At 43.9% G+C, this 27,831-nt stretch overlaps 1 protein-coding gene across 18 annotated transcripts in view; it reads right to left on the reverse strand.

Moving 5' to 3' along the window:
- The window catches only part of DLG2 (discs large MAGUK scaffold protein 2), a 901,255-nt gene that overhangs the window by 683,789 nt on the left and 189,635 nt on the right, over positions 1-27,831 (reverse strand). For 15 of the 18 annotated variants that reach the window (XM_083436205.1, XM_083436206.1, XM_083436199.1 and 12 more), the window contains one exon: positions 26,879-26,953. In XM_083436205.1, the coding sequence (XP_083292331.1) occupies positions 26,879-26,953 (75 nt within the window). The remainder of the gene's footprint in view (positions 1-26,878; positions 26,954-27,831) is intronic. The other 3 variants (XM_083436209.1, XM_083436182.1, XM_083436195.1) reach the window with 1 other exon arrangement.

Here is a 27,831-nt window from a genome sequence, read left to right on the forward strand (position 1 = left end):
TCCTCTGTCATCCCCTTCTCCTTGTGCCCTCCATCTTTCCCAACATCAGGGTCTTTTCCAGGGAGTCTTCTCTTCTCATGAGGTGGCCAAAGTATTGGAGCCTCAGCTTCACGATCTGTCCTTCCAGTGAGCACTCAGGGCTGATTTCCTTAAGAATGGAGTGGTTTGATGTTCTTGCAGTCCATGGGACTCTCAAGAGTCTCCTCCAGCAGCATAATTCAAAAGCATCAATTCTTCGGTGATCAGCCTTCTTTATGGTCCAGCTTTCACTTCCATGAAATCATAGTAGTTACTGCTAAATTTGTTCCTTTTTATATACATCAGTGTATGAAAGTTTTATGCAAATCCACGTCCTCTTTCATCCTTTGGGTGAGAGGTTCATTGCCTCTTTTCTGGCAATGTGTAACTGGCAACGCTACTATAGAACTATATAAGTACTAGGTGTCTTTTATTATGTAATGTTTAAAATGAAAAGGCTTAGCACACACAAAAAAACTAACAACACTCCTCTGCTGCTGGTTGGTATTCTCAGTTGCCACAAGGAAAGGTGGAAGAAGGTTTATTTAAAGAAAGATTTACAAGGCTTCTGTTTGTTTCTTTTTTTAAAAAAAATCACTTGTGGATGTTTGCAAATCGCTGTTGTAACAATCATGCCAAGGGACTAAATTTTATGCTGGAATAAAAGACAGACATTTAGAATCTCACCTAACATTTCCTGACGGAAAAGCATCTTTCTGAGAGAAAAACAGGGAGCCAAGAGAAGCAAAAAAGGACAAACATTGAACAACTTATTGATATAAATAAACGGTGTATGTCAGATAATGAGGAGTGATTTCACTTCGCCAATTGATCAGATACTCCACAAGATAATATATTCCGTTATCACTATTTCCCAAAGCAAGTTCATACTAAAGTAGACTTAGCATAGGAGTATGAATGGGTTGCCTTTGACCAGGTCTTTGTACAGTTGTAAAGGCCAATTCTTATCTTCTTAATAGGAGATTAGACAAATTCATGGTGGTTAATGTTGCCTTTGACAAAAGAAAGTACTTATTCATATAGTAAATAGTTAAACGATGGGTTTTGCTCCCACAAGACATAGTGGTGGCTGCCATCTTGGATGGCTTTGAAAGAGGATTAGGCAAATTCATGGAGGTTAAAGCTATGCATTGCAGGAGGTTGGACTGCATGACCCTTGGGGTCCCTTCCAACTCTACAATTCTATGATTCTAAGATCTGGTTCACCACTATAATAACAGGATGCTAGACAGTCTTTTGACTGATCCAGCAGGGCTTTAATATACAATAAGATGCTGGATTGTTCTTCTATCTTTTCAGGTTAGAGCCCATTGTGTGGCCCATGTTCTGGAATGAATGGAGATTCTATCCCTAGGTGAATTATATCAATAGAGCATATAGCACACAAGTGTTAGATCTGGTTTGATCTCCATACACAAAGACAGTAATTTAAATAATTTGCTGGTCATACATTCCGTGGACATAGCTTGAAATCTGAACTGAGTAAATGCATGTCTAACAGAGCAGGGAAGACAGTTAAGTCCTGCAGATAAAAAGTTCTTTTAGGATCAGATTTAATTTGAAGATACCAGACCGATTACGTGAATTTTTCATATTTTCAAAGTTTGTTTTAGCATCTTCAGCAAAAACTGCATCAAGGATCTCATCAGTCAGAAATACCCTGAGATGCCATTAGAGGGAAAATTGTATATAGCAACATAAAAATGTTGCAGCGTTGTGCTCTGTTCTACAAGTCTTAAAAAATGTTTTGCTAAATGTTGGTTTGGCATTAGCAATGGTCCCCGTTCTCCCAATATAATGTTGAATGGTCACTGTAAAATGGGAAGGTTCATTATTGTTTCACAAGTTGTGTATGTCTTTAAGGGCCAGGGCAAATAACGACACCCAGTCTTACAGCTGTGAAACATAGCAGGTGCTGCTAGGTTGTGTTAATTAAGCTGTGTCAGCATTTGGGCTCAGTATATAAGGGGCGGCACCTAGCTCTCTCATTACCCTGGAGGATGGGTTGGTGGTTGGGTCATGTTTGTTGTTGTTATCTTGAGTGTAAAAGGAGTTTTTGTTTTGTTATTAAAACCTTGTTAAAGTTATTTTTGAGTTCCTTGTTATGCATGGTCTCCCCAGCAAGTTCTCTGCAGCGCTACTAAACTCCAAATAGCCAACATCTAGTATCGTATGAATGTGTGCTTTTAGAGAAGAGAGACCTACTTCAGTTCTAAACAATGCATGAGCTGTACAATATGGAACTCAAAGTAGTCCAAATTGCCCCATATAAATTTTTTTATCATCAGTTCTAACAGACAATAACCCAAAGCATAATAAAGTTCCTTTGCATACAGACCAAATAAACATAGCTCCGGGAAGGAAAAGTAAGGAGAACCCACACTTACGACGGTGAATGTGGGATCCCCACTTGAATGCCAACTTTGGTAATGATTTTGCTTTCCCTGGTTTATGGTTGGGATGTCCTTTTGTTGTATTAGACTTCACTTTTATTATTATTTTACTCTGGAAGCTGCTTTGAGCCTAGATAGATATATTTGCACCAGCCAGCACATTACAACCCCAGTAACTCTTCCATCGTCATCAGCCTCTCCCTAAACAGTTCATTACATTTTGTTAAAACTCTGAATGCAACAACAGGATGATTGGTTTATGCACTTAGTATATATCTCTGTGGGGTCCTAAAATATTTTTATGTATTGATAGTGGTGGTGAATTTGATTTTCTGTGTGCATGCAGCAGCCAAAAGGACTAAATTAAAGTCCTCCAGCCCAGTGGGCCCATTAATGCCAGAATGATGAAGTGGAACAGGCAGGCACCAACGCACCTTGAAGGACAACAGGAGTTTCCAATGTCATCCAGCTTGGAAGTCCCATTATCCTCACAAAACAAGCTCAGTTAATGGTCTCATTTTTCTCCCAGCCCGGAATGGAGTCTCCCTTGTCAACCATGATATTTGTCTGGTATCCCATCCCTGGGACAGGACTTCCCAAGAAAAGGAATGATGATGAGATAGGATTACACACACTGCAGATAAAGAAAAGCTGTTTCTCTCATGATACCAGATCCCAGGGCCATCCGATGGAAACCAAAGGCTGGAAGATTCAGGACAAAAGTACCTATGACATGTTAAACCGTGGAATTGGATGTCAGAAGATGTAGAGATGGCCACCAACTTGGATGGCTTTAGAAGAGGATTAGACAAATAATGGAGGATAAGGTTATCAACGGTCAGTAGTCACAATGGATTATTATTATTATTATTATTATTATTATTATTATTTAATTATTTAATTATACCCCACCCATCTGGCTGGGCTTCCCCAGCCATTTCCAACAAAATATTAAAATAGAGTAATGCATCAAACATTAAAAGCTTCCCTAAACAGGGCTGCTTTCAGATGTCTTCTAAAAGTCTGGTAGCTGTTGTTCTCTTTGACATCTGGTCAGAGGGTGTTCCGCAGGGTGGGTGCCACCACCGAGAAGGCCCTCTGCCTGGTTCCCTGTAACTTGGCTTCTCGCAGTGAGGGAACTGCCAGAAGGCCCACGGAGCTGGACCTCAGTGTCCGGGTAGAATGATGGGGGTGGAGATGCTCCTTCAGATATACTGATCTGAGGCCTGTAGGTCTTTCAGGACTGGTGTTATGTGGTCTAGCGGCCACTACTAGTCACCAGTCTAGCTGCCACAGTGGCTTTCTTTAGTTTCAGATGCGAGTTCCTCCTAGCCCTCTCTGATCTAACTCTGTCTCCACCATTTGCAGCTGGAGATCATGGAGTCCTATAATCCTTAGCTGCTAATGATACTTCCACACATCTTCAGGACCTCTCAGCTGCAATGAGGGAACTGCCAGAAGGCCCACGGAGCTGGACCTCAGTCTCCAGGTAGAATGATAGGGGTGGAGACACTCCTTCAGATATACTGAACTGAGGTCATTTAGGGCTTTAAAAGTCAGAACCAACACTTTGAATTGTGCTTGGAAACGTACTGGGAGCCAATGTAGGTATTTCAAGATATGTCCTACCTCTGTCAGAGGCAGTATCCCTTTCTATATCAGTGGCTGGGAATTACAAGTGAGGAGAGCACTGCAGTACTCAGGACCTGCACTCAGCCTTCTCATCGGCATCCACCTTGCAACCGTGAGAACAGGGAGCTGAATTACATGGGTTTAAGTATTGCACAGCCATCATGGCAGTGGTGGTGTTCCATTGTCTTATGGGACTGATTCACTGCTCTAGGCTAGCCTCCTTTCAGGTGCTACAAACACTGATTCACACCGAGTGACTCCTCTGAGCAATGAAAATCGCTCGTAAAAAGTGTGCAATTAGAGGTTATTCAGAAAAAAGGAATGTCACAGCTATCAAAAAAGAAAAAAACTCTGCAATAAACTACAAGCTGGCAGATTTGCAAGTGAGCGACAGAATACCTTGTCACTTCAGCAACCTGCACTTATGTTTGTAGTGCCAGATAATGGAAACTGCACATAAATTCCAAGTACACTGGATCACCTTTATCTATGTTTGTTGACACTTTCAAAGAACTCAGGTAGATTAATGAGATACCTTAACAGCTGCCTCTTCCCACACGAGCCATCCCAGACATTCATCATCGGAAGCCCTTCTCCATGCGCCCTATCAGAGGGTTGTTTGGACAGTGGTGAGATCAGAAGGGGCCTTTTCAATGGCGGTTCCCTGCTTCTGAAATGTTCTCCATGGGGAAGCACATCTGGTGCCATTGCTGTCAGTTTTTGGGCTGTAGGCAAAAGCATTCGGTTTTTACTTGGGAGGTAACTAGTTATGTCTGTGGCCCTTTTTGTGCTCTTTTAAGTAGGGTGTGAGGGAGGCGGGTGGTGCTATGGGTTAAACCACAGAGCCTAGGGCTTGCCAATCAGAAGGTCAGTGGTTCAAATCCCCACGACGGGGTGCGCTCCCGTTGCTCGGTCCAGCTCCTGCCAACCTAGCAGTTTGAAAGCATGTCAAAGTGCAAGTAGATGAATAGGTATCACTCTGGCAGGAAGGTAAACGGTGTTTCCGTGCGCTGCTCTGGTTTGCCAGAAGCAGCTTAGTCATGCCGGCCACATGACCCGGAAGCTGTATGCCGGCTCCCTCGGGCAATAAAGAGAGATGAGTGCTGCAACCCCAGAGTCAGCCACGACTGAACCTAATGGTCAGGGGTCCCTTGACCTTTAAGTAGGGTGTGTAGGATTTGTTACGCACATGCACATGCACACTCTCACACACCGAGACACACATGAGACAAGCACTTTAGCTCTGGTGCCATTACGGTTTTCATATCAGGTTCTTATGTGCATGTGTTTTTTTATTTCTATTTTTACTATGCAAGTTGCTTTGAGACACTTCAGTGCAAAAAGCAACTAATAAATATATTATTATTCCTTCGTTGCTTCTTCTTTCTTTCTTTCTTTCTTTCTTTCTTTTTAAAGCACAGAGTTTCAGTGCGTGCATTTGCAAGCAATACCTTGTTTGACCCATGAGATCTTTCAGTTAAGCAACTCAGTCATCAGAGCCATGTCTTCAGACCCGCTCTTTAAAATATCACAGTCTGTTCCGACAATACTTAAAATCCAAACAGGTTTAAAGGAGAGCGTTTTGCTTCACTCTTCCCCACAGGGGGCTCTTGAGAATCAGCAGCAAGGAGACGCTGAACAACAAATAACAAACGTAGGAGATGGGCCAGCATGCACTGTCACTGTTGTGTTAGTTCAGGAGGAACAAATTGGGCATGTTTACTGCACGACTGAAGATCAATATTCCTGCAAGATGATAAAAAGGTTCTGGGTTTGGAAAAGACCAAGATAAAGGCCAGAGCTGCATAACTTGTTTAAGACAACAATTGGGCATCTTCAGTACTAAGAGCCAGCATTCTGAAATGTTTTACAGCAGTGATGGAGAACTTCTCGGTCTCTGGAAGTTGCTAGACTACAGATCCCACCACCGCTGGCCACTGGTCATGCAGGCTAGGGGCTGATGGGAGTTGGAGTTCAATAACCTCAGAAGGGTGGGCAGATCCAGCCCTTCCATGAGACACAATATGGCAGTTGCCTCAGGGGCAAATTCTGAGGGGCAGAAAGTGCCGTGTGGTCTGCCCTGCAACCCCTAAGCTAGCTTGCTGCCCTAGGGTGTGGTGGAGAACTCTATTCCATCACCAGTGCTGACATAAGATTCAACCACGATTCTAATCAGTTTTTGTGCACAGAATAGGCAATGTACCATCCTTTGCTCCGGGTGGCAAAATGGCTTGGACGGCTCCGGAGGGTGGAGGCAGTGTGGTGTAGTGGTTAAGAGTGGTAGTCTCGTAATCTGGTGAACTGGGTTCGCGTCTCCGCTCCTCCACATGCAGCTGCTGGGTGACCCTTGGGCTAGTCACACTTCTCTGAAGTCTCTCAGCCTTACTCACCTCACAGAGTGTTTGTTGTGGAGAAGGAAGGGAAAGGAGATTGTTAGACACTTTGAGACTGATTATATTTGGCGGGGGTCGGGGAACAATCTGAAGGGTTACATCTAGGAAAGGTTAAAGTGGGTAGCAGGTGTGACTTGAATTCCAAGACAAGGGAAGGGAACTTTATGGCTTCCAGTTCTGTTCCATAGCTGCCTATGTCTCCCACCACCACCAATGAAACTTCAGGGTCTTGGCGTAGGCAGCTGATGGAAAAGTGTGGGTTTGTTCATGTATCTTAAGATGCAAGGCAGCACATTGAAAAGCGTTCACCCAGGGTCCTCAATGCAAGCATTAAAATCTTTTTGACACAAGGAGAGGTGTCTATCTAACCTTTTTAATAAGCAAAGAGATTTGTTCCCTTTTCCAAGCAAAACTGTAACATAGTTCCATTTAGTTGTTTGTAATAGCAACCACTTGTGTAGAAACAATGAGTTGATCAGAAATGTAGTACTCTTACATCGTTATCATCCGGATCAGTACCTCACAGCAACTGCAACAAACAGTCTCTCAGCACATTAAAAAATAAGACTTAAATGTACTTGTCAAAATCTTGCACTTTCATCAGATGCTTGTTGTGGTCACCTTAATGGGTAGGGCTATTTGATGTACATTCCAGGAGGATGGGGTCAGGTCACTCTCTCTCAGCTTAACCACCTCACAGGGTGGTTGTGAGAATACAGTGGAGAGGGGGAGAAGTGAACTACTTGAAGGGAAGGTGGGATATAGATGCAATAATGAATACGTGAAATAAAAATGGTGGGGTTTTGCTTTTTATTTTACCCTTCGACTAAAAGCATAAGAGAGCAGGTGACAGAAAAGACCCCCGTTGCATCCCCCAAAGAATAGCAGAAACTGCAATTCACTGCTCACAGAACTACAGTTCCCATTACCTTTCACAAATGACAATTCTCAGGATTCCTTGGGGGAAGCGATATGATTTAGATGGATGGTGTGGGCAGGACCTCTGTCTAATGTTCCTGAGAGCTATAGCTGGTCAGACGAGACAACACTCAGTTAGATGAACCCATGATCTGGGTCACACGTCCACACAACTGAAGAATAATCATAGAATCATAGAATTTCAGAGCTGGAAGGGACCTTTAGAATCATCCTTTCCAAGCCCCTGCAATGCTGAAATATGCAGCTGTCTCATACAGGGATCGAACCTGCAACCTTGGCATTATCAGTGCCACCCTAATTCTACGGCAGACCTTGCCCTCCTTTTCAGTCACACCCATTTTCTTCACAAACCTTAATGAGTTGTGATATCAGGAGGAATACAGCAGATGGTCAGGGAAGATTATTTAATACCGTATTTTTCGCCCTATAGGACGCACCGTCCCATAAGGCGCACCTAGTTTTTTCGGGGGGAAATAAAGGAAAAAAATTATTTCCCCCCCAGGCGCGGGGTTGGGGAAGCCCGAGCTTCCCCCGACCCCAGCCCCCAAACAGGCAGCTCTCTGCAAGCCGTGGGAGCCCAGTGCTGGCTCCCGCTGCTGGCGGAGAGGTCCGCGAAGCCTGGGCGCGCTGAGCTCAGCGCGCGCAGGCTTCGGCATGCAGGCACCTCTCCGCCAGCAGCGGGAGCGTTCCCGCTGCTAGCGGAGAGGTCCGCGAAGCCTGGGCGCGCTGAGCTCAGCGCGCGCAGGCTTCGGCATGCAGGCACGTCTCCGCCAGCAGCGGGAGCGTTCCCGCTGCTAGCGGAGAGGTCCGCGAAGCCTGGGCGCGCTGAGCTCAGCGCGCGCAGGCTTCGGCATGCAGGCACGTCTCCGCCAGCAGCGGGAGCGTTCCCGCTGCTAGCGGAGAGGTCCGCGAAGCCTGCATTCGCCCCATAGGACGCACCCAGATTTCCCCTTCATTTTTGGAGGGGAAAAAGTGCGTCCTATAGGGCGAAAAATACGGTATGTCACTTTATAAAGTATCATATACATGGATGGCACTGTATCAAACTGAACAGCAAATAATATATATTTGTTGTTCTTTAATTAGATATGGATATATACTTCCGGCACTGAAGTTCTGGATTTTGCAGGCATCCATATATCCACCCAGGCAATGCTCTCAAAAGTTTATCTGCAAGTGGATGCGAAGAGAGTAGGAGGCTCCCTTTAAAAAGAAAATGTTTGCAGAGCTGAAGGAAGCAGACTTCCTACAGACAAACCACTTAATTTTGAACCGCATGTTTATTTGATCTTCACTGCTGATACTGCCTCTGAATATTTAAATCCTGCAAGAAACAAGACAAGTCGCCACGCTTGAAATTCATGCCGTCGAGTGCCAAGTGAATTGCTACTAGAGCTCAACAACACCCACCCACACCCAGCCACAGCACCGCCGCCGCAGTGCAAATTAAAATTGCAATATTAGGTTTGCCATCTACTTGAAGGACCTTAATCTAGCACTCAGTGGAGAGACTGTAATCAACCCTCCCCATTTGTGCTCAGAGCAACAGGAGGCAGAATTACGTTGCTTTGCTTGCTTATTCCAAATGGCCATGTAACAAACTTAGTTTTCCCTTGTGTTTTGTGCTCTGCTTCACGCCTCCTAAATCCCTGCACTGGTCTCCCCTTCCCTTATAGAGAGGTGAGCCCAGCCTGTTACAATCTCTCATTCCAGAAAATTGTTTTCTGACATCTCGAATAGCAACCTTAGCTCATTGTTGCATTTATCAGCATTCTTCAACACCCCGAGTACACGTCCAGAAATTATATATTAAAAAACAAACAAACCAGCTGAGCATTTTAATACAATTCCGCACTGACAGGTGTATAAAAATCCTCTCAAGTGTGAAGTGAGGTTATAATTGTATTTAGTCAGTGCCTTTTTCTGCTTTAGAGGGGGAAAGCTCAAAAGGGGGGAGAAGCATCCTTCAGAGCCCTTTGATCTTGACAATGCCATATCAAAGACAAGGAGGTTAGGAACCAGGAGCCAAATGCAGCACTCCATGAAGAGAGTGGCTGGTGCTGTGGTCTAAACCACTGAGCCTCTTGGGCTTGCCAGTCAGAAGGTCGGCAGTTCGATTCCGCTTGATGGGGTGAGCTCCCATTTCTCTGTCCCAGGTTCTGAGAACCTAGCAGTTCAAAGGCATGCCAGTGCGAGTAAATAAATAGGTACCATGGTGGCAGGAAGGTAAAAGGTGTTTCCAGGCGCTCTGGCACTCGTCACAGTCCTCCGTGCGCCAGTAGCGGTTTAGTTATGCTGGTCACATGACCCAGAAAGCTGTCTGTGGACAAACACCGGCTCCCACGGCCTGAAAAGCGAAATGAGCACCTCACCCCATAGTCACCTTTGACTGGACTTAACTGTCCAGGGGTCCTTTACCTTTACTTTATTTTACCTTTGCAGCCCTCCATGGCTCTTCAGACTCGGCCTAGGCTGCACCCACTCCCACACCCACCTGGAGTTCTTTTGCCTGGCTGAAACATGCCATTGAACTGTGATACAGCCTTCTACTCGCCTGGAAGGAGAATTGTGAACCACCATGAGACCTATGGGTATAGGGCGGTATACAAGTTGACTTCATCATCATCGTCGTCATCGTCATCAGTGTGTGTGTGTGTGTGTGTGTGTGTGTTTGTAGAAGGTCCTGACTTTTGCATGGCTCCTCTTTTCAGCATCTTGGCTTGGACACCATGAGTGGTGGACACCAATGTGGTCCATTCAGGAGCCAGTCAAGCTGCTTTGCTACCTAAGGCAAAGGAGAAGATGGTGCAGTCCCCATTCTGTGCACAAAGATTGGTAGCTGAATCTTACTTCAGCACCGGTCCTTCACTACAGCCTAGGGCTAGCTAGGTTCTTCAGGGTAGACCACATGACACACGTGTCTAGCCATTTTCTGCCTGAGGCAGCTGCCTAACTCTACCTCATGGAAGGCCCGGCCCTGTCATTTCAGACCGAGAGTCAGCACACGACACCCTCAAACTGCTGCCAGGGCCCCACTGCAGAGCCCAGAAGCCTCCTGATTTTGATTGGCTGCCCCCACAAAAAAACTATTGCCCAAGTGTGAATTTTGGAGGGTTTTTCAAAAAATGTAATTAAATGTAGTAGCTCTGGTTACAATCCATTTTGCAAGAGGAGAGAACAAAACACATGGCTCAATACTTTATAACGTTACAGCCTCACCACATCACATCTCATTAAATCACATCACAGTATGACAAGATCTGAAGCCTTATAAATAAAAGCCTTCCTTCTGGACCACAGCCTAATCTTCCATTAACTGCTGATCTGGATTACTTTGTGCAAGAAAGGTAAAGACCATGGCTGTCAAACACTGACATTTTAGACCTTCTGGACTGTGGGTAGGAGAGAAACCAAATGTAAACTCAAATAATATGGCCACACACACACACACACACACACACACACAATATCTATATATCTATATATCTGGTAGCTTTTTGGGCTTCTTGCCTCAATTGTGTACACATGGAAGGTGACATAAACATCTGCTGTGCTTTTTAAAAAAGTACCATAGGAAGGGGATGTTAGGATATTTCCGTTCCACCTTAAAAAGGAGCAGGCTTTGAGTCACAGAGTCTGCGTATTTCCTGTCTCACAGGATGTTTATGTTGTGCTTTTGCTTTCGTTTCTCTCTCTCTGCCGGAAACTCTCAAGCAGGCAGTCGTGTTTTTCTTTGTTCTGATCAACGCTGAATAAACTTGGAAAAATGCTCTCCTGTGTGCATCTTTCGCTGTGTGAACACTGCTGATAGAGTGTGCAAGAGCTCTGGAATGTGTCAGAAGCTATTTCTGGAGCTCGTGTTGCTAATTGCTGATACTGCGTGTCTACGGGAGATCAATGGACGTCCGGAGACGACGTGGAGGTCAAGATGGACTTTGTCTCCCTGGCAGTATCCCAACAGGGGAGAGCTGAACCAGGACCACAGTTTGTAGAGAAGGCTTTCACCCTTTTGCTCCTGTCTCCATCCCATCCAAAATTGCCACGCACATCTATTTGCAGTGGTAGGAAAGCTCCCATTGACTGCAATGGGAGCTTTCCTCCTGTTGCAAATAGCAACTATGGGGGATCGGGACCATGGTGGGGGGAAATGGAAATGTGAGGATGGGGTAATGTTAAGTCCCTTCGGTTTTAATGGGCCAAATTTAAGCACCTGCTTCCCTTCTCGACTGAGATCAACAAGGCTTAATCAAAGAGCTTAACTTTGAGTAAGTGCCCATATCAAAATATATTTTGGCAGCCAACAAATCTGTAACTGAAAGTAGGTCTTTCCTGTTTGGAAAAAAAAATCTTTGAAGGCTTGTCAAAGCGTTTTTAAAGCCTGAATATCTTTTCTCTGCAAGACCTTTTCTACTGGCATTGGCTTGTGTGGAAAATGGGGCAAAGCTGATACAGATGGTGGAGTTTTAAAATATTTTTGTTGGATCTTTGTTACTGCACTTTAGCAGGCTAGTTTTACACGTTATTTATTGCCCTTGACGAAGCTTCAGAAGGTCAGTCAGGTGGCAAACCTGAATAAATAAATGAATGAGTGCATTTTCCTAGAACATCTAAAATTTTGCCTTATCTTTTCCGTGGCATGTGTCTTGTCAATGTTAATTCATTCATCTGTAGTCTTGAAGAATGGTTACCTGCTGCCTTCTACAAGCTTCTTGAGGCACAGCCACCAAGGGAGCAATCCTATCCACAAGGAGCTGAAAAAGCAACTCAGCAAAAGCTAAACTGTCGTAAAGTTATGACAGATCCAGGACTCAGCTACATTTGCCAAAAAACAGAGTTTCAAATGTGTTATAAACATGCAACACCAGATGGCGCTGTAGAGCACAAAACTTTTCTATGTGATTTTACATACAGGTTTTTTTTATTTTGTTAAAATGTTATGACTTATTTGTAGCGTGTGTTTTTTCCTGTGTGTAGACCCATCCCCCAACTCCACTCAGCATCAAGGCGAGCCTGGCTGAGGGAGACTAAGCCTTTAGAGTAGTGCTTGAGTTGCATCTTCATATTTGCTGGCTTACCTTACTCCAGGTCACGTGACTGAGCTGAACAGGTCTAGGATCCAGCCTAAGTCTCTCTTCTCTGGCCATGCTCCAGTCATGCCCCTTTTTATGTCACCTGAAGATCTGCTAGGCCCAGCCAGCTGCGTTCTGGCTTACCCAACATGAGGACACTATGCCGGTGTATCTCAGGCTGAGCCAAGGATGACAGTGTTAACCCATCATAACCCAGCTGTACCAGGTTCAGCCAGGGATCTGAACTTGCTCATCCTATTGCTGTAGGATTGCTCCCCAAGTCACTCTGATTTTTATTTAAAACCGGAGGTACCATAGCTGTCAACTTACAAATTTGAAAATAAGGGACCAGCAGCCTCGAAAATAAGGGATCAGCAGCCAAAATAAGGGATCGACAATTACTTTGATAAAATACATATTTTGTTGCGTGCAAATGGCTTTAGATACCTATTAGGTCCATAAATTACCATATAGCATATATTCAACACACACAAAAAAGCAACAATTTGTTGTTGACAAAGGACAGCTGGACATAGAAAGGGCCCCATTACCTTCAGTAGCTTATTTAAGGGACATCATCAATAAGGGACAGCAGCAGGACATGGCGCTGGGATAAGGGACTGTCCCGCCAAATAAGGGACGCTTGACAGCTATGGGAGGTACTCCTCATTCTGAAAAGGTTTACTTTTACAGTATGAAGCCGAAAGAATTACCCACGTTGGCTTTTGAGTCTTCCCTTGTTTGTTTATTCATTTCTGGCAGATGTTTGTGCTCTCCAATCCCTGCAGAGCTTTGTAAAAACTCAGGAAAGCTTCCCTAATGCAGCAGGGAACACTGAGATGAAGCGTTTACAGGACTGCTTTTGAGGAGTCATGGCACATTAGGCAGCTAATCTCAAGTTCAGGAAACTTCAATTAGTTTACTTTTATGAGTCAGTGCTCATATACAGGCTTTGGGTGTCTTTGCTTTATATGGAAAGAAATCGTTTACAAAGCTGGAAAAAATATTAGTGATAAATTAACTTTAGCAACATATTTCAGTAATTATTAGTGGGTTTTTTCTGACCTGATATGAGTCTGCACTTCTCAAAGGGTTATTCACCTTTTCATCCTCGTAATCACACTGTATCATCAAAGCCTCCACAAAGCTGATTTTTTACAAGGTGGCTGATAATGACTTTTGTGGATGCTCAAACACATAAAGATCTAGTTTAAGGACTCCTGGAAAGCTTAGCAAGTTGAGGCAGGAAGCGGTGACTTGTGATTACAGTTCCAGCGAAAGACTTTGGATAGAAACATCATTTCTCTGGGAGAAACATCATATTAAAACACCTTACTGCAATCCTCCCTAATTCATGCTTCCTGGTGCAATATGCAGACAGAAACACAGCTGTCTTTTGAAATTTGCACTTCTCCTAATACAGTTTTCCAACCCAAAAACATGTACAAAAATGTGTCTGGGGAAAAGGGTGCAAAAAAAAGAAATACACATATTAGCGAAAATAAATGAAAATAAATGACGGGTAAAGTCAGGGGAGCTTTAAACCAGAAAACACGAGGAGAATGAAAAATATTTAAGGAATACATAAGACTATATTGTAAAAATGATACCATCTTAGCAGAACTGGAATGAAACTTGTGAATAATAAATAAATGAAACAAATATCTTAGTGGAATGTATGAAAAAGGATACAAAATAAAACTGTGCGATAATACCATGACAATAGAAAAAATATAATGAGAATGATTGGAAGTTTCTTGTAAAAAAAATTTTTATTTTGAAGGACATGATGTTGTATAAATTTTTTTCTTTTCATTTCTTTTTCTTTCTTTCTTTTCTTTTTTCAAAATTTTCTTGCTTTTAAGTTGTGATGTTGTTTTTCTACTTATATTTAACTTTGTTATACCTACCTTTGTTGTACGTTTGTACTTTTGTATTTTGAACCAATAAAGATTTATAATGATGAAAATAAATGCACAAATGCATAACATTAATCAACATTGCATTAAAATGCATGATAGGGAAATGTGCAGAAAAATGCTGAGAACACATTTTCATAAGGAAATTTTTTTTAAATAAAAAATTGCAACTGCTATAGAAACACGGCAGACTTAAAGACTGGGGGGAACTAAATTGACAGAATCATCCATCCTCATACTACACTTCTTCCAGTATTGTCAGGGATCAGGCTCTGAAGAGGAATTGTGGGAGCCCCCCCCCTCCCTCTGCGCAAGGCTGGGATCCTGAAGCTCTACAGGAGCAGGAAGGTAGTATCGACCTAGAGGAACGGTTTGCAGAGGGGCACAGTTTGGAGACTGATAGTTGGGCCGAACTGGAAGGAGAACAACAAGGGGAAGAGGAACAGGAAGAGGGTCAACTGGTTCACTCTCCCTCACTAGAAAGTGTGCAGCCTATCAGTCCTAGAGCAAGACAACTGGATAGGGTAGCCTCTCAGAAGGCTCAGTGGTGGAGCGATCACATGGTGAGGAGACGGGAAGACGGAAGCAGCAAGAGGGAAGTGGGAGGAACTCAACTGGGAGCACCTGCACGGTGAGAATGGACGCTGGATTTTGTGCTGTGCTTAAGAAACCTTTGTGTTGCTGGAAAAAGACTACAGTGGTACCTTGGGTTATAGACACTTCAGGTGACAGACGCTTCAGGTTACAGACTCCGCTAACCCAGAAATAGTGCCTCGGGTTAAGAACTTTGCTTCAGGATGAGAACAGAAATCGTGCTCCGGCGGTGCGGCGGCAGTGGGAGGCCCCATTAGCTAAAGTGGTACCTCAGCTTAAGAACAGTTTCAGGTTAAGAACAGACCTCCGGAATGAATTAAGTTCTTAACCCGAGGTACCACTGTACTTTCACTTTGTGCTGTTATCTACAGATACAAGGGGAAGGTAAACCTTGCCTCGCAGCCTGACATGTATTTACAACTGCTCAGTTCAGTACATGTCCCAGTGTCTCATCTGTGTGTATGTTGCATTGCCTCATAGGCTTTGTTGTATGGATTTCCAAATCTTAGTATCTTCTTACATTGTTCTCAGTGCATCGTGGATTGAATGAGTAAACTCATTAAAATTGAGTAGCTCATCTTCCATTGATTTTAATGGTTCGGCTCTGAAGTTCGACCAAGTATGAATCCAGCCTCGTGTGTTCAACTGCATTTAGACTACGAAACACATGATGCAGCGTTGACTGCATGAAAGGAGGTGCAAGAAGTACTTCCATTATAACTGTTAGCACAGGAGATGCATTGATGAAAAATGTGTGAGATACAATGCAGATTTTGGTAAGTCAATCTACAGTTCCAAAACCAATTTCTTAGCAGCAGAACCCCAGATTCCAATCCAAGCCAAATTTTATGCAGAATTGACATTGGTTTATTGGATTGTCCAGATACCCACAACACAATCTGCATGAAGATTTCCGGATGGCCCTGATTCCACAGGTGACAAATTCACATGTGCAACCAAACTCCCTTCTTCCAACCCACCACTTCCCAAATACCTCCACCTCCACCCTGCTGAGTATAATTGTTTCATTGTACACTGAAATGGAAAATAACTCTGTATGCGTATTGCTAAACTGAAGCTCTCAGAGCGCCTAACAGGTTAATGATTAGCTGTTGATGTATCTTTGCTGCTCTCTCCCAAGGTGTTTAACCTAGATTCACATGGGATATTCAATTGCAAATCTCTACTTTGTGTGAGTAAGTCTTTGTTCTTTTTCTGAAAGGAGCCAATGATTCTCTCCAGGAAGACAGCCTCTGGCTATAATGGAGAGACTGTGGGAGAGGCAGATCTTTCTTTTCAGCTCTGGATAAAGTAATTTCATATCTCTAAGATGCTGTACCTGTTGCTTGAACAAGTGCATAACATTATGCATCTATTTAGATGTAGCATTATTGTTCTGAGTCTCTGTTTTGTGGAACAAGTTCTGCTAGTAAAGCTTTTGAACCATATTTTTGGACTGGGCAGTTTTTATTTCAACATTGCTTCCAAATGCGCAATATTAATAACCACAACACACCCACAGTCTGCCAACCCCCTTCTCCCCTTCCCTCATACTCTCCTGCTGCTACTCCTGTCCTAGTAGAGTGGGCAGCTGGGCTGAACATATGGAATGAGGGAGGTTCTTCCATTCTCCCCATTCTGGTACCTGGCACTGTGCTGTGCAGGTACCAGAGCCAGGAGAAAAGAGACCCAAGGGATGTAATTTTCCCTAAAGGCCGCTGGATCTGAGACAGTGTCTAGGGAGCTGTTGTGGGGAGAGCAGAGAATGAAAGGGATTGTTTTCTCAGCAGGAGAAGACTTTTGAGGCTCTAATGCTCAATTTGTGTTTGTGGTGAGAACATCACAAGCCCCCAACACTGATATCTCTGTGCCTCCAAGTGGTCTCTACAACGTTGTCATTAGCTTAGTTTGCCCTTTCCGAACTCAAATGAATTCTGAGCTTCGGCGATCAATGTTTTGTGGTTGTCTCAGCGAGCAGGAGAGCTACTGCAAGGACTAGCAGGTGCTAGTCTGTTAGCTGGCTTTCTGAAATGTTGAGACAGCTGTGAGGTTTTAGCCCAGCTCGTGAAACGAGGAGACATATTTCAGGCTTCTGCAGATTTCCCCGTCTTCCACTTCTGGTGGAAGATTCAAAACAAGTAAAAAAAAAACCCTGCAAGGTTTCAGAACAAATGTGCCACACACAAAAAAGTTACATTGTCCAAGAAACTGAAGAGAGAATATGAAGTTCTCATGGTTTTTATACTGCGCTATTTTAAAACCTTGGCACTTCAATTATCCTATAAATGCAATGCAAGATTTATTTTAATAACTGGTCTGTGTAAAGCTCTGTCTATTTTCCATTATGTATCGAAATGCCTGCCAGAACATACAGAACATACCCTCATCTGTGGGCACACCACACATTTAAAGCTCATGACTCCCCCCCAAGGAATCCTGGGAATGTAGCTTGTTGAAGTTGCTGGGGATCGAGGGGTAAACTAAAATCCCCAGGATTCATTGGGGGAAGCCAAGTGCTTTAAATGTATGGTGTGTCTGCAGCCTTTCAAACCAAAGCTCAAAACCCACCAATTCTGCAGAGCCTTTTGCTTAATCTCTTTGGTCTCTTCCCTAGGCAAAATTGAGCCTAATACAAAAGCCAGGCTCCCAGGGCTGACCAATGCAGAGGTTCCATACTGCCTGCAAGCCATGGAAGACGATGTTGCAATGCCTGTTTTGTTAGGCCTGAAATGGCAAAACTTCCAGATGTTGTTGGAGTCCACTTCCCATCACCCCCAACCACCATGGCCAATGGACAGGGATGATAGGAGTTGCAGTCCAACCACATCTGGAGGGCCACATCCATGTCTTAGGATCGGAGGCCTAAGTATACACAGGCCACAATAACTCACTAGAATACTTTCACCCTGGGCAGGGGGTTCCTAGTTCAACAAGCACTAAGCAAACCACACACACTCAGTACCAACAATGTTCACAGAGGGTATCATGGAACTGAGAGGGACCTCATTTTTCCCATAGGATTTTATTAAAGCTTTTTCATAACACAATAAGATGAACGAAACAAATCTAAATAAAAACAAAAACAGAGAGAGAAGGAGAAAGAGAAAAGAAAACACAGAGTCCTCTCTAAAAGGTAGCTCTTAGAATCATAGAATCATAGAGTTGGAAGAGACCACATGGGCCATCGAGTCCAACCCCCTGCCAAGCAGGAAACACCATCAGAGCACTCCTGATATATGGTTGTCAAGCCTCTGCTTAAAGACCTCCAAAGAAGGAGACTCCACCACACTCCTTGGCAGCAAATAACACTGTCGAACAGCTCTTACTGTCAGGAAGTTCTTCCTAATGTTTAGGTGGAATCTTCTTTCTTGTAGTTTGGATCCATTGCTCCGTGTCCGCTTCTCTGGAGCAGCAGAAAACAACCTTTCTCCCTCCTCTATGTGACATCCTTTTATATATTTGAACATGGCTATCATATCACCCCTTAACCTCCTCTTCTCCAGGCTAAACATGCCCAGCTCCCTTAGCCGTTCCTCATAAGGCATCGTTTCCAGGCCTTTGACCATTTTGGTTGCCCTCCTCTGGACACGTTCCAGTTTGTCAATGTCCTTCTTGAACTGTGGCGCCCACAAAAGGGATGGTCCTTCCCAGCTCTCTCACCTGAGAGCCTTTTCCTTCCCTGCCTCTCACTCAGGGTCCTTCCACCAACCATCCACCTTCATGTGCGTGTAATACTTGGACCCTAGCTAGTAATGGCCCAGAGCAGAGGACACCAAAGAAGAAAAAAGAAAGAGAAGGGGGGGGAGGAATGAAAAGAAGAAAAGAAAAAGAAAAATGACTTCCAATTTTCCATCTGTCAGTTACATTGAATGTCTAGGATGACATCCAATAGTCTACTTTCTGTTAAGCAATATTTTTTTCCAATCTTCAGACCCAAGAGCTGGAAGGGATCTCAAAGGACATCTAGTCCAACCCCGCAATAATGCAAAAAATACAAATATGCACCCCTAATAAACAAAGGCTGGATAGAATTAAGAAGAATTCACTTCCTTCCAAAGCAGTCTATTCCACTGTTAAACAGCTCATATATTCAACAGTTGCTCCCTAATGCGTCTCTAGGTCCTTTTTCATAAATCAAGAAACAAGCATTTACCCAGCATGCTTTCCACCCTCATAAAAGGGGCATTTAAATGTCAATCAATTTTGGCCCTGAAAAAAACAACCCACTGCTCCAAATAAATCATTTCCAAAGCAGCTGACTGTCGGTGGGACTCAGCACCAACAGCATCACAATAGGAAGAGCTGTTTTCATAGAGGCTAAAATAAAAGAGGCAGATGGTGAGGTGCCTTGAGCCATAAACGTAGGTGTCTCAGTTGTAACGAAAAGCTGCAGGAGTACATGAACAGAGTAACAAGGGGGGGAGGGGAAGCATTAAAATTAAAGATCACCTCTGCAAGACAAACCATAGATATATCCTCCTTAACAATGACTCCCCCTGAGCAGTTGTTACTCAAGGTGTAAGGCCTATTGGCTCCAACGGGGCTTTGTAAGTGTGACTAGAATTGCAGGCTGAAGGCAGCTGGATGCTGCAATGTTCAAAGCACGTAAACCACACAGCACATTCCTCACCATCCACCTCGAATGTGGAATTTATGAGCTAGCAGGGTTTGGAAGAGAAGCAGGGAGCTTCTTTGTCAGCACCTTTGGCTGGGTAGACGTACCTTGTTTTACAGTAGATGCCGCATGCCCTGCTTTGCAGGGAATTGTCTTCTATTTGAAGGTGTCCCCATTTGAAAGGCTGCTTGGCCAAGGTGGCATGCAAACTAGACCTTTACAGCACATTCCATGCACCCCACCCACCCAGTAATCCTGGTAACTATAGCTTACCTTACAGACCTACATACAGTTCCCAGAATTTGTGGGGTGGCTGGGCAGCCTTTAAATGTGCTTTAAATCTCTGGTATGGTTTGAAGGGGACGCGGGTGGCACTGTGGTCTAAACCACTGAGCCCAGGGCTTGCTGATCAGAAGGTCGGCGGTTTGAATCCCCGTGACAGGGTGAGCTCCCGTTGCTCGGTCCCTGCTCCTGCCAACCTAGCAGTTCGAAAGCACGTCAAAGTGGGGCACAAGATATTGGACATGATATTGAGCTTGCTGACTGGGAGCAGTTGTGCACCACTGGTGTTAAATTTACGGCATGTAATGCCTTAAGAGAAAACATTATGAAAATGATCTACAGGTGGTACATGACTCCTGCTAAGTTAGCGAAGATCTATCATTTGCCCAGTAACAAATGCTGGAAATGTAATGAAACTGAGGGAACCTTCTTTCACCTTTGGTGGACCTGCCCGAAGATTAAGGCATTCTGGGAAATGATCTATAATGAAATTAAGAAAGTTCTCAAGAGAACCTTTTTCAAGAAACCAGAAGCTTTTCTCTTGGGCATGGTGGGCCAAATGGTGTCAAGGAAGGACAAGACATTTTTTATGTACGCCACAACAGCAGCAAGAATTCTCCTAGCAAAGTATTGGAAAACGCAAGAACTACCCACGCTGGAAGAATGGCAGTCGAAGGTGATCGATTATATGGGATTGGCGGAGATGACTGGCAGAATTCGAGACCGGGGGAAGGAGACGGTGGAAGAAGATTGGAGTAAATTTAAAGAATATCTTAAAAATCGTTGTAATTTGGATGAAAACTAAGGTTCAGGGCAATAAGAGGTAAAGAGCTACAGCTGTTAATACTAAGTTAAAGAAAATTTAATTGATGGAAAAAAAGGTATACATTGTTTGACTAAAAAGTTGCTGAAAAATCTGAAATAAGGATGCAGAAAAGGGGTGGTATGGGGAGGTCCATTTTATATGTTTGTTATTGTTTTTGTTTATGTTATTGTTATGTTTGTTTTTTATGTGGAAAAATAAAAATTACTTAAAAAAAAAAAAAAAAAAACAAACTCACTCAAAAAAAAAAAAAAAAAAAAAAAAAAAAGAAAGCACGTCAAAGTGCAAGTAGATAAATAGGTACCACTCTGGCAGGAAGGTAAACGGCTTTTCCGTGTGCTGCTCTGGTTTGCGGCTTAGTCGTGCTGGCCACATGACCCAGAAGCTGTACGGCGGCTCCCTCGGCCAATAAAGCAAGATGAGCGCTGCAACCCCAGAGTTGTCCGCAACTGGACCTAATGGTCAGGGGTCCCTTTACCTTTATGGTTTGAAGATAAAGAACCAGGAGAAGAGGAGGAGGAGAAGGAGGAGTTTGGATTTGATATCCCGCTTTATCACTACCCTAAGGAGTCTCAAAGCGGCTAACATTCTCCTTTCCCTTCCTCCCCCACAACAAACACTCTGTGAGGTGAGTGAAGCTGAGAGACTTCAGAGAAGTGTGACTGGCCCAAGGTCACCCAGCAGCTGCATGTGGAGGAGCAGGGAAGCGAACCCGGTTCCCCAGATTACGAGTCCACTGCTCCTAACCACTACACCACACTGGCACACTACACCACATGAAAGCAGAGGGATCTGAACATTGCCCACCAACGGATTGCACCTGGACAGCACACTGAGCAGATACACAACCATGCCAGAGGGTGGCCTTCCTTAGTCTCAATGTTTCCCTTGCAGAACTCAGCAGGGAGGAAAATGGGGACAAAAGTAGAATGAGTTGGCTCTGCCTTTCATTGCCTCAGCCTTCTGCCTACAGTCGGTCTCCCCACTGGTTCTAACGGGCCCCTGCAATTAAATTGTTTGCTTTATGTCTTTCTGAGGGTTGCTGGCTTGTGCATCCCCAGGGGAGTGGCAGAGGTTGTATCTGTAAAAGTGCAGTAGCTCCAAAGCTATGTAACGGGCTGCTGTTTCATTAAATTGTTAAATCACAGTGACTTACAAAAATGTGGAGCCGCTTGCCAGGAAGCTTGAAACATGCAAGCTTGCAATTCAGCCTCCCATTAACGCCGGTGCTGTGAGTTCACCAGGCATAAACCACAGCGATGTCTGTAATTCCTGATGACCATCGTGCAAGTAATATTCCTTGGCTTTCGCTCACATTCCTTGCTTTTTTGGTGGGTTCGCTCTGGATGAGTACTTCTCTGGGGGACAAGGACATCCTGTATTCCTTTTCACCAGTTTCTACCACCACAATGAACATTTCTAGTTGGCAACCGCACTACAATTTGAGTTACATTTTTGCCCTGGCAATGAAGTGTCAGAATCAGCACATTCCCTAATGTGTATATTGGACAAAACTCCTTACAAACGTGCGTACGAGGGAGGAAACCACACTAAAATGCTGTTGAATCTCCGTGGGCATTTTTTTCTTTTAAAATATCACAGACTGATGGGGAAAAGGAGAAACAGAAAAAATTAATTTGATAGATTCCTCCATCCCCAAACACCTTTCTGGCTACAGAAGTTGGTAGTAATTTCTGTGTTAGATCCATATTCAATGCACCTTCTATTTCCTTACGGGCAGCACATTACAGAGGAAATTATCCCAGTTATTATGTAATAAAGTCTACCCAGAAACTAGTCTAAGGTTTCATGATTAACACATTCCCTGTGCAGAGAGCTCCTTCAGGAATATTTTATAACCCAAGCGCTACAGAAACATTACCAGGAACGAGAAGTCTGCAGACACAGCTCCCTCCTTCGGCAATTAATTTGAATTGGGCTGTTCTCCATTGCCAAATGAGTTTAAATAAGGACATTTAAATAAGGAAAGCCAATCCTGCATTGACCTCTCCCACAGACTGCAAACAACTAAACAGAATCAAAGGTCTTAAAGGAAGGAACAATGAGCAGAGCAGAGAAAAGTTGATATGAAACTATAACCATCAAAGGAGACTGGTGTTTATGTAATAGCAGTGCTTCAAAGTGCACCAGAAGGCATAGAGGGGAGGGGGAGCAGGTAAGAGAGAAAAAGAGGATACTTGGGATGGAGTGGGGAATCCCTGAAACAACTGATGCCACTGAGGTGAGTAGCGCAGCTCAGGGTTAGAGAATTTGTTTTGCATAGAGAGGGTTTGGAGTTCACTTCCCAAGCATCACCTGGTAGGGCTGGGAGACACCCCTCTGAATTCCTGCAGTGGCACTTCTATAAGCTGCCAAGAAGAAGAAGAAGAAGAAGAAGAAGAAGAAGGGGAGGAGGAGGAGGAGTTTGGATTTGATATCCCACTTTATCACTACCCGATGGTGTCTCAAAGCGGCTAACATTCTCCTTTCCCTTCCTCCCCCACAACAAACACTCTGTGAGGTGAGTGAAACTGAGAGACTTCAAAGAAGTGTGACTGGCCCAAGGTCACTCAGCAGCTGCATGTGGAGGAGCGGAGACACGAACCCAGTTCCCTAGATTACAAGTCTATCGCTCTAAACCACTACACCACACTGGCTCTCACCAGAGTGGCTGGGGAAACCCAACCAGAGGCTGGAGTATGAATATTAAAATTATTGTTATTAATTTTGGGGTTGCACTGCTCAGTATTTTGATTTGGGGGTTTTACAGGCACTAGATATTTTTGTTTTATCTGTATCTTAGTTTTGCAGTCGTATGCCTTTTAATTTGCAAACTTCCTCATATGCATCAGTCTATAAATTGATTAAATGGCATATATAATAAGAAGATAAAACAGGTAGCAAGGCGGACGCTCTTGCTCAGCAAATTCCGTGCATACACAACTTGGGATTCCTAAAGGAAGTGGAGGATAACTATCTTCAAGGGCAAAAGCAGGGATCATTTGAAAGACCAGCACTGAAAAGGCTTCCCTTGGTTTAGAAGAAGTGAGATCAGAAAGACAGACATCTAAACAAGTACAGACTGATTCAAGTGATGCCTTTGAGTTAACTGGCCTGTTTAGCTTTGTCTGTTTGCAACATGACAATCCCCTGGAACATTGAGACGTTTGAATGAAATCTGGTATATATGTTTGGTACACAGCTGTACATTTCAGACCGCACAGGAGCAGGGAGGGCAGAGTAAAGGCTGCAAATTCCTGCTGTGATTTCTTTTTTTAAAGTATATGTCATGTGATGTTGTTTCTCTCTTATGATGCTTGACTGTGTTTCCTTGTAGGGCACTTTAAAGAGGCCTATTTTTGAACTGGAAAGTGGGATATTAATTTTTAATACCAATTACAACGAAAAGACACACCATAGTACAACATCACCCTTGAGCAGTGAACAATCACAACGAAGGCTGGTTGGTATATAATTGAACAAAATGATTCCCATATTTGGAGTTCCAGCACCAAACCCCAGCACCCATTTCAAAGGGAAGCTAGAAGATGTGAAAACAGGGCACTCACATGTACCAAAACATCAGAGCATTCCAGTGAATGGGAGCAATGTATCTTAACCAAGCAGAGGGAGATGACTGGATACTCATAGGTAAAGGGACGCGGGTGGCGCTGTGGCCTAAACCACTTAGCCTTTTGTGCTTGCTGATTGGAAGGTCGGCGGTTCGAATCCCCGTGGTGGGGTGAGCTCTGACCCAGCTTCTACCAACCTAGCAGTTTGAAAGCATACCAGTGCAAGTAGATAAATAGGTACCCACTGCAACGGGATGGTAAATGGCATTTCCATGCATTCTGGCACTTATCACGGTCCTCCATGCAGCAGTAGCAGTTTAGTCATGCTGGCCACATGACCCAGAAAGCTATCTGTGGACAAAAAATGGTTCTCTCGGCCTGAAGCGAGACGAGCGCTGCACCCCATATTCACCTTTTACCTTTACTCATAGGTAAGTGGGGTTAGTATTGCAACCCAACTCCCAAATAAGCATGCACAGAATTGTTGTCTAACAGTGCAATTCTATGCATGGTTATGCAGAGACGTAAGTCTTGCTGTGTTCAGTGATGCCTACTTTCAAGTAACTGTGTATAAGATTGCAGCTTTGGACTGATACGGAAGGGGGGGCATGTCTTCTTCACCTTCTTCTTCGCTACAATATATCCATTTATTTCCCATTGTCAATGTCAAAAGGGACTAAAATCTATAAAATTCATAGAAAATCAACATGCCAATTTGCTCAATTTCTCTAGGACTCCATGACACCTCCCCTGTCCTCCATAATCCCTCAAGCAAGGTGTCAAGGCAGTAATCCTGTCAAATCACTCTGCCAAGCCTTTCCTCTGGGCAATGCCAGGTGGCAGACTATGCATACATAGACCATTGTCTTCTCATCACCGGTACTCAGGATGTGCTTATCTGCGCATATCTCCAGCTCTGCATATTCCCCCCTCCCTCCTCCACATGTTAATCCTGTGTAACCCAACCTCTTCTTAATGTATTCATGATGTAATCTGTGTAACCCAACCTCTTCTTAATGTATTCATGATGTAACTGGCATGTATTTTGCACTGTATTCTGGGACATGGAGGGAAGTTTCAAAAGTTCATGTCACCCCTTTCTCGCTGTTCAATCTCGCCTTGAACCTGTTGCGCAATAAACTTGGATCTTCTGCAGTTTGCTCCTGTCTCCGGCTGAGCTCATTTTCCTCCACAGGGACCCGCGGACTTAGTCCGACGAGCTGGGTGGCAGAGCAGCCTCGCACCCAGATTTTACCATAACAGGACTCTCTCCTGTAATATAATTATCAGTGTGTACTTACACTACACATTGAATATTCTGCCCAACAGAGGCCCAATTTAAATTAGATGGCACTGTCACAGCTTGTTAACCTCAGCATCTTGTAGGGAGCCCAACAAGTACATATTATCCAATGGAAGCAGCTCCAGTGGCCAGCACTAATCCTTCAAAGGTTCTTAGTCTCTGTGCATGTGCAGTGAGCATCAGCACTCCAGCAAAACCACCACATGGAACACACATCATTGGAGTGGAGATTCTACCCACCTGACAGCCAGCACCTTGCATATTTAAACATCAACCATACAAAGACTAAAGTAGTAGGCACTGTTGGGCAGCTTTCAGAGCGCTGCTCACATGCTTAAATTACAGTGGTACCTTGTTTTGAGTCCAGGATCTGTTCCAGAGCCCCGGACGCTCCATGAAAGGGATGCTCAACAAAGCGCATGTGTGCGAACACACACGGATTGATTTGCGCTTCTGCGCGTGCGCGAGCGGCAAACCCGGAAGTAGCCCGTGCCGGTACTTCCGGGTTTGCCACGAACGTTTGCCGAAATGGACAGTCGACGAGGCGGACATTCGCTGAGCTATTACTGTATATGTTTGCCGTAAGATGGGGAAAAGCTGTTTCCATTGATCTCAAAAAACTTGCTGAGTAACGTACCAATCGTGGGAACAAATCGGATGGTTTAAAATTCAAGCTTGCACACCTCTGATTTGAAATTTATAACATCTCAGTTTGGGTATCAAGACTAAACATTTAACACGCGATTGGAAGAGGCAAAACTCAAAATGTCAGTTTTCCTGACCATATTTCTAGGTTGGCCTGCACAATGTGAACACTGCAACATTAATTTTAGGACTTCTGCAGTCTGATCCTATGCACAGTTTCACAGAAATGAATCATGGGGCCTTACTTTCAGGTAAATATGGGGAGGATTGCAGCTTTAAAAAGTCTTGATTAGGACCCAGCAGTTGAAAATGTATCTAATTCAGATGACTGAAAGCAAGAAGAACCATGAAATCAGGAAAGAGGATCTTTGTCTTCTCCTGGGCTTCACCCAACACCAACAAATCTTTTTCTAGAATTTTTTTGAGATTATTTTCAATCCCTCAGTCACAGAGTACGGAACCACAGCTACAGCAAAACTGTGAATTGCTTTGGCGGAAAAAACCCACTCACACAGACCAGAAAGTACCCTTAATTTGGCCTTTCTCTGATAATTTTATCAAACATTCTGGTATACAGCCCTAAGGCTGCCTCTAGGACATAGACATCTCCTTTATTCTCTTTAATCTTTGCAACGGAGGGACGAAAAGGCTCCGACTTACCACAGAGTGCTGAATAGGTATCCATCCAGGTGATTCAACGGGACACTTGTGCGCTGGGCATCTGGTGTGGCTCTGCTGCAATGAAGGAAACAAGAGGGTGGTGTGTTAGATATTCCGTGTGCATGAACTACCAGACATTGGAGGGAAAGTGTCGGTTTGAAGATGGCGCCACCTTAAAGAAGCAGCTGTAGTTCAGTGGTAGAACAAATACCTTGCATTAAAATGACTCCAAATTCAGTCTTTCATTCTCTCTCATACACACACTGAAATATACTTGGAGGAGCTGGATTGGGTGGCTCCTGCGGACCAATCAGACTGCTACATTCTGAATCCTATTGTTCTAGGACCAATCAGACTGCTGCATTTTGGATCCTATTGTTCTAGGACCAATCAGACTGCTGCATTTTGGATCCTATTCAACTCAGTACATCACACACACACACACACAACATCAGAGGGGACCACAAGCAATAACAACATTGAAATCTATCACCAAAACACATTAATAAAAAGCTCAATACTCATTCATATTACTGAGTATTATTAGATTCCTATTAATCAAATATATCTTTCTGCAGTTTTCCATCAGTCTCCTCTCACCCTGTTGACTAACAGCATCAATAAAAGTATATCAAGTTGCCTGCTCTTTATTGCACCAGATTTTAGAGTGGCTGGGAAACCCAGCCAGATGGGTGGGGTATAAATAATGTAAAAATAAATAAATAAATAAAATAATTATTTAGGAGGTGCATGGGCAGAGGAGAGCAGGAACTGTTGGCTATTTGCAGTATGGTAGCGCTGCAGAGAGCTTGCTAGGGAGACCATGCATTAAAAAGGAACTCAAAAATAACTTAAACAAGGTTTTAATAAGAAAAACAAAAACTCCTTTTACACTAAATACATTAACAAACAAACATGACCCAACCACCAACCCATCCCCCAGGGTAATGGCA

Source organism: Podarcis tiliguerta (assembly GCF_965153285.1).
Source record: "Podarcis tiliguerta genome assembly, chromosome: 4".
In the NCBI taxonomy this organism is placed as follows: domain Eukaryota; kingdom Metazoa; phylum Chordata; class Lepidosauria; order Squamata; family Lacertidae; genus Podarcis; species Podarcis tiliguerta.